This window comes from Oxyura jamaicensis (genome assembly GCF_011077185.1).
Source record: "Oxyura jamaicensis isolate SHBP4307 breed ruddy duck chromosome 33 unlocalized genomic scaffold, BPBGC_Ojam_1.0 oxy33_random_OJ89, whole genome shotgun sequence".
Classification (NCBI taxonomy): domain Eukaryota; kingdom Metazoa; phylum Chordata; class Aves; order Anseriformes; family Anatidae; genus Oxyura; species Oxyura jamaicensis.
In genome coordinates this window covers 1-6,881 of record NW_023304975.1, presented here as the reverse complement: position 1 = coordinate 6,881, position 6,881 = coordinate 1, and the positions used below count along the sequence as shown (strand labels likewise).

The window sequence follows — 6,881 nt, the reverse complement described above, 5'->3', positions numbered from 1 at the left end:
AGGTGGCCAGCATGGCTGGGGGGGGTCCCGCACACAGCCCAGCACGGCTCAGCATGGCTCAGGATGGCACGATTTGGCTTAACGAAGGTTGGCAACGGCCTGGCGTCGCTTGGCACAAGCAGGCACGGCTTGGCACGGCTTGGCACGGCTTGGTATGGCTTGGCACGGCTTGGCACGGCTCAGCAGCCTGGCACAGCTTGCCACAGCCTGGTGCAGTTTGGCACAGCCTGGCACATCTTGGCACGGCTTGGCACAGCCTGGAAGGGTTCAATGCAGCTTGGCACAGCCCGGCGCGGTTTGGCACAGCCTGGCATAGCCCAGAACTGTCTGGTGCAGCTCAGCGCTGCCTGGCACAGCTCAGCACAGCCTGGCACAGCTCAGCACAGCTCGGCACAGCTTGGCACAGCCTGGCACAGCCTGGCACAGCCTGGCACAACCTGGCACAGCTCGGCACAGCTTGGCACAGCCTGGCACAGCCTGGCACAGCTCGGCACAGCCTGGCACAGCTGGGCACAGCTCGGCACAGCCTGGCACAGCCTGGCACAGCCTGGCACAGCTCAACAAAGCCTGGCACAACCTGGCACAGCTCAGCACGGCCTGGCACAGCTCAGCACATTTCGGTACAGCCTGTGCAGCCCGGCCCAGCCTGCTACCCCCTGGCACGGCTCGGCTGTGCCCGCGACACCCCCGTGTCCCACGGCCCTTACCGTGCACTGCCCGGACCCCTGCCGCTCCCCCCCCCCGCCCCCCCCGCCCCCCGTGCCGCCCCCCCCCCCCCCCCCCATGTCGCGGCGCGGCGCCTGTGGGGGGCGGGACGGGGGGGGGGGGGGGAACCCCCCCAAATGGGGGGGGGGGGGCACAGGGGGGGTCCCTGCCCAAGTGCAGGGGATGATGCGAGGTGACCGGTGGGACCCTGCCCTTGGCATCGCCGTGGCAGTGCCACCGCAGCCAGGACCCCCGGGGACAGACGTGGCCCAGGGAGCCGTGTCCCACGCGCATGCTGGTCCCAGTGATGTCCCCAGGCAGCCATGACCCCCCCTGGGTGATGCTGGCCCTGCCATGGCCCATGCGTGACCACCACGCGCCTGCGGTGCCGGTCATGCCGGGGCTCGCGTGGCCACACGGTGGCTGTGCCATGACACACGCGTGCTGGCTGTGGCCCTGCAGAGCTTTGGCCTGCGCGTGTGCGCGGTGCTGGCCGTGCCGTTGGCCACGTGCGGTGTTGGCTGTTCCCCGGACAGATGTGCCCCAAATGTGCCCACGGTGCCAGCTGTGGCCCTGGGGTGCAGCGGCCGTAAGGTCCCAGCAGTGACCCCAAGTGTGTGGTGGCAGCAATGCCAGCCCTGTCCCCGGTGTGCAGTGGCCGTGGTGCCAGCCCTGTCCCCAGTGTGCGGTGGCCATGGTGCCTGCCCTGTCCCCAGTGCATGGTGGCCGCGGTGCCAGCCCTGTCCCCGGTGCGCGGTGGCCATGGTGTCTGCCCTGTCCCCCGTGCGCGGTGGCCACAATGCCAGCCCTGTCCCCGGTGCACGGTGGCCACGGTGCCAACCCTGTCCCCAGTGCATGGTGGCCACAATGCCAGCCCTGTGCCCAGTGTATGGTGACCGCGGTGCCAGCCCTGTCCCCGGTGTGCGGTGGCCGTGGTGCCAGCCCTGTCCCCGGTGCGCGGTGGCCGTGGTGCCAGCCCTGTCCCCGGTGTGCGGTGGCCGTGGTGCCGGCTCTCCCAGGCCGTGCGGAGGAGCTGGCGGGAGGGGGGTGCGGTGAATGCGGCATTGTTGCGCGGGGTTGGAGTCACAGATAATTACCTCAATTAGTTACAATGGAAGAGTAATAAATACAGGCTTAGCGGCTCCTACCCCACTGCGGCTTCTCAGATTAATCCAGCCCGGGCGAGCGGAGCTGAAAGGAGTGATGGACAATTCATTAAACTCGCCGAATGCCGCACAAGGCACCCGTGAAGGCCGGCGTTAGCCCCCGGCGGCTCCGGCTTTGTCCCTAATTGTTCGTCTCGGGCATTGGTCACCTATCGGGGAGTGGGTGACGGCGACGGTCCCCCCGGGGCTGGCATGCCCGGGGATTAGAGGCCAGCCCTGCCACGGTTGCTGGGCGCGCTGGCCCCGCGCCGGAGGAATGCAACGGACGGGGAGGGGGCGGCCGGACAAGCCGGGCGCTGGCGGGGCGCGGGCGTGAGCACCCGGGGCGAGGGGGAGCCAGGACGGGGCTGCCACGGGCTCATGAGTTTTGGGACGGGGATGTTCCCGCAGCGGGCAGTGCCACCGGGCAGCTGGGCAGTGAGCTGTCCCTCTGTCCCGAACCTCTGGGCATGGCTCTGTCCCTCTGTCCTGCATCTCTTGGGGCTGTCCTTGTCCCGTCCTGCACCTCTGATCACTGTCCTCTGTCCCGTAACTCTGGGCACAGCCCTGTCCCTCCGTCCCACATCTCTTGGGACTGTCCCCGTCCTTCCCGTGTCCTGCGCATCTGACCACTGTCCCTGTCCCTCTGTCATTCACCTCCTAGCACAGCCCTGTCCCTCTGTCCTGCACCTCTCCGTTCTGTCCCTGTCCCTCTGTCCCACACCTCTGGGCACACCCTTTCGCCTGCTTCACCCCGTCCCCGCGGCCCCCCGCCAGCAGCAGGCCCGGCTTGTGGCTGCCACCCAGATGTTGCCCGGCTTCCCAGATGTGACGGGCAGCCCGAGGCGGGGCCGCCCTTTCCCCGCGCCGGCCCCGGCGCTGCGACAGGAGCTATTTCCAGCACCCGGGTGTATTTGTTCAAGCCGGGGAGGTCTGCACCCTGCAGCCGGGTGCCCGCCCCGCGCCCGGGGTGCCCCTGCCTGCCCGGGGGTCGCGGCTGCCCAAGGTGCCCGGCGGTCACTGGCGCGCAGGAAAAGCTGAGTAACAGAGGTGACTTATAAGAATGTCATTATCTATATTCCTGACTCGCTACCGCAGGAAAACAGGCTATTTTCATGCCCTGTGCGTGTGCAGAATTTAGCAGGCAGATAACTCCCGGCAGGCGGGAGATGCTCGGAGGGTTATTTCGGGCTGTGTTCCTTTCCAGTCCTTTTTTTCTCGCATTTCTTTATTTTATTTTACCACGCCAGGCAGTGTTTTTACCTTGGCACGGACAGCGGGGCCCCTGGGGTTTTTTCCCCCCCGCCTCCCTTCGGTCTAAACATCAACTTTTCCACTATCGGCCTTGGGGGATATTTCTGGCCGCGGAGTCAGCCCGCAGCCTTTGATGCGCACTCCCCGGGGCCCTGCGAGGTTCCCGGCTTCAGCCCCCGGGCAGCCGGGGGTGCGGGAACCCTCCCAGGGGCTGGTGCTGGAAGAGCCGGGGGTCCCCAAGCAGGGCCAGGTCCCAGCCCCCTCCCCAGGGGCTGCATTTAGCCAGGCCCTGTGGTTTCCCCGATGCCTGAATTAATTGGGGACGGGGTTTGCAGCCCAGCGCTTCGCCCTGCCCTGTGGGGTAGCGGCGGGGTTACGCTCCCAACGGTACGGGGTCCTGCGTGGTTGGGAGGTGCCCAGCCCAAGGGGAGACGTATCTCGGGGGGATACCCACCCTGGGGGGGTACCTGTCCCGGTGGGAAACCCATCCTGGAGTGTGCTCTTCCTGGTGGATGCTCATCCTGAGGGTATGCCCACCCCATGGGGATGCTTATCCCCAGGGAAAGCCGATACCAGGGGGATTCCCCCCAGCCAGATACCTCTTCTGGGGGGGGGGGAAGCCTGTCCCAGGGGGATGCCCACCCCACAGGATGCCTCTCCCAGGGGGGTACCCGTGCCAGTTGGTACCTGCCAGCCACGGAGCTGCGCCCCACCTTTGCCACCTCTTTTCCCACTCCAGCCGCAGCCAAGCCCCACGCAGGGTTGTGGGACCGGGTGTGGGGCCAGTGGCTGGTGCTGGCCCCCACGGTCCCAGCCCCAGTAACCTCCGTGCCCTCCCCGGCCCCCCTCCTCCCCCGGAGCCGAGGGGAGCCGTCAGCCCTGGCCAGGAGCGGTGATGGACGATGCTCATTCCCTGTCTGCCGTCTTGTACCTCCCGTGGCCGCTCCCGCCGCCCGGCCCCGGCGGCACCAGCCCCGGCGGCCCGGCAAATTCCAGCGCCGGGGATGCTGCAGCCCAGGTGCCATGGTGATGGGCGCCACGGCCGTGGGGATGGGCGCCACGGCCACGGCAGGGACAGCCGGGATGGAGACGGGGCACGGCGGGAGAAATAAAAGGGAGGGTGTCCTTCCCTCTCCGACGCTCAGGGAGGGCAGAAGGAAGGGCAACGTGGGACGGATGGACGGACAGACAGAGGAGCTGATGGACAGGGGATGGGTGGTGGAGGATGAGGAGGGCGGCAGGGCCAGGCTGGCCAGAGGGGCGGTACGGGGGACATTGCTCCCCAAACAGCTGCTCCCCTCCCACCCTGGAACCCCTGAAAGAAAATGGGGCAGGACTGATAAAAATATATCCTTTATTCTTCTCTAGAGGCTATCAGTGACACCTGTAACAAAGCATTATTATTATTATTATTAATTATTATTATCTGTAATTATAAAAAACAGGGCCTGGGGCCAGTGAAGCACGGGGCGAGTGGGGAGCCCCGGCACCAAACCATCCACAATAAATATTTTATTTACAGCGAGAAGGAAACCCCGCAGAGCCAGCAGAGGCCGGGGGGCAGCCGTGACCACGCGCAGCGCCGAACACCCAGGTTGGCTGCGGCCGCTCTGCTCGGGGAGGGAGGGGGTGCAGCCACACGCCCGCCCGTGGGCGCCTTCCATCCAAGCGGGCACCCGTCATGGGGGGCGGTGCAGACCCCCTCCGGGGCAGCGCGGGGGGGCTCACAGGCACTCGTGCAGCACCTGGGTGTTGGTGCAGTTCAGGCAGCTGACGTGGCAGCACCAGTGGAAGGTGCAGTTGCAGCGCTCGGTGACGCGCTGGGTCCGCGTGCGGTACCCGCGCCCGCAGCACAGCAGCTCGCACCCGTCCAGCCCCGGCGAGGAGCTGTTGCAGAAGCGCCCGGCCGTGCCCGCCGTCCCCATCTTCCCGCTGTAGGTGCAGAAGTTGGGCGACTTCTCGAAGTAGACGAGGTCGTGGGGCGAGGGCGGCTTGTGTGCCGGGTTCTCGGGCTCCAGGTGGTGCAGCTCCACCCGCGAGGCCCGGTTGCTGCCCTTGTTGCCGTAGATGACCCGCGAGGCGCCATCGAAGCGGTCCTTGAGGACGTCGCCCACGGCGCGGAAGGTGGGCAGCCGCATCCAGCACGTGCGCACGGTGCACGAGCCCGACATGCCGTGGCACTTGCACTCCTGGCGCATCTCGGAGAAGACCGTCTGCGGGGGGGGGGCACAGGGTGCTGTGAGCAGCCTGCGCCCCCCACCCTGGGACCATCCTAGGACCTCCCACAGCCACAGGGACCCCGCAGCATCTGTCCCCACAGTATCAGCTGATGATGAGCCCACCCAAAGCCAGCCGGGAAACACCTGGCTGGTGGCTTCCAACCCACACGGGGATGAGCTGGGGGTCTCCACAGCCATGCCCAGTCCTGACCCTCCCCCCCCACCCCCTCCGGGACTGCCTGAGGCCCCCAGTGCCCTCACCATGCGCCCGGCCTCGTTGTTGTGCAGGTTCATGAGGAAGCGCAGGTCGCGGCCCTTCTCGCTGGAGTCCACAAACTCCCTCCCAAAGAGCCGCCCGAAGTCAATGTTGTCACTGCAGCCACCCCAGTGCCAGTCGGGCCCCCCGGGGCCACGACGTCGGTAATCGCAGGTGCACGACTCGATGGAGCCCTCCGAGCAGGAGCGGGCCACCGAGTGCGTCACACCGGCGCTGGTGATGGCGAAGATGAACGCCGTCTCCCGGCAGCCTGCGGAGGGGAGCGGGACCTCAGGGGCTGCGGGGGACCCCCAGCGCCCCCCAGCCCCGGCAGTGCCCTGCCCGGGGCAGGTGGGTGGGATATGGTTGAACCCACGGGGAACCTGTTGAGTGGTCCCACGCCGGGAGATGCGGGGAGCCCCCCGCTGCCTCCCGCTGCCCCGCAGGCTCACCCCGGTTGACGATTTTGCCGAAGATGTTGGGGCCCTGCGAGGTGGGGCAGTTCCAGCGGCGGTTGCGGAATTGCCACTTGCACTCCTTGATGGCGGTCTGGAGGCCGGAGCTGACGCTGTGCAGGATGCCGGGGTTCTGGCGGATCAGTTTGCGCTGCTTGCGGCTCAGCAGCTGCAGGCTGGGGTCCAGCACCAGCTGCACGTTCTTGGAGTCCGTCAGCAGGTTGGTGGAGGAGGCCACGTTGATGATGCCCCTGCGGCACACGCAGGGCTCACGGAGGGGCTCACAGCACCCCGCTCCCTGCCACCACCGGGGCACCTCCTCCGAGGGCACCCCCCGCCGCTCTCTGCCCTGCACCGGGGGCTCGGTGCCGCTGCTCCCACCCACCTGGGCAGCGCGGGGGTCGCGGCTCTGACCCCCCGACGGTGCCGGACGCTGCCCCCCAGCGGGGCGCACCTGCGCTCCCGCAGCCCTGGGGCGTGCGAGCCGGGACAGCGGCGGGGCCACCCGGTGCCGGTGCCGGTGCCAGCCCTGCTCCCTTCCCGGTCCCGGTGCGGGCACTCACCACCATCGCCCGCTGTTGTTCACCGCCAGCGTGTTGGAGAGGGAGGAAAACGCCAGCGCCCAGAGCGTGCGGAGGGCCAGCAGCAGCGCGGCGGCTCGCATGGCTCCGGCGGCCGCGGGAGGCCCCGGCAGAGTGCGCGGGCGAGCGGCCGCCGGGGTATTTATGGTGCCGCGGAGCCCCCGGCCCGGCCGCTACATCCACGCGTGTTTCCGGACGCGCGGGGCGCGGGCAGGGCGGGCGGCTCCGCCGAGGGCGGCCGCGGGGGGCCGCGGGCAGCGCCGACC

At 68.2% G+C, this 6,881-nt stretch overlaps 1 protein-coding gene across 1 annotated transcript; it reads right to left on the bottom strand.

The window, feature by feature from the left end:
* Positions 1-4,459: 4,459 nt before the first annotated feature.
* WNT1 (Wnt family member 1) lies at positions 4,460-6,873 on the bottom strand. The gene is made up of 4 exons (XM_035313244.1): positions 6,598-6,873; positions 6,032-6,285; positions 5,585-5,850; positions 4,460-5,317 (listed from the first exon to the last, which is right to left on the bottom strand). Exons 1-4 carry the CDS (start codon positions 6,696-6,698, stop codon positions 4,829-4,831), a joined length of 1,110 nt encoding a protein of 369 aa, XP_035169135.1. The 5' UTR covers positions 6,699-6,873; the 3' UTR covers positions 4,460-4,828.
* Between the last annotated feature and the right edge of the window lie 8 nt (positions 6,874-6,881).

Bases quoted from the DNA above. Each gene is read 5' to 3' on its own strand.
- WNT1 (XM_035313244.1), bottom strand. From the start codon at position 6,698: ATGCGAGCCGCCGCGCTGCTGCTGGCCCTCCGCACGCTCTGGGCGCTG. The intron at 5,851-6,031 runs GTGAGCCTGCGG...TCCCCTCCGCAG, and splicing joins CGGCAAAATCGTCAACCGGG to GCTGCCGGGAGACGGCGTTC. The intron at 5,318-5,584 runs GTGAGGGCACTG...CCCCCCCCGCAG, and splicing joins ACAACGAGGCCGGGCGCATG to ACGGTCTTCTCCGAGATGCG.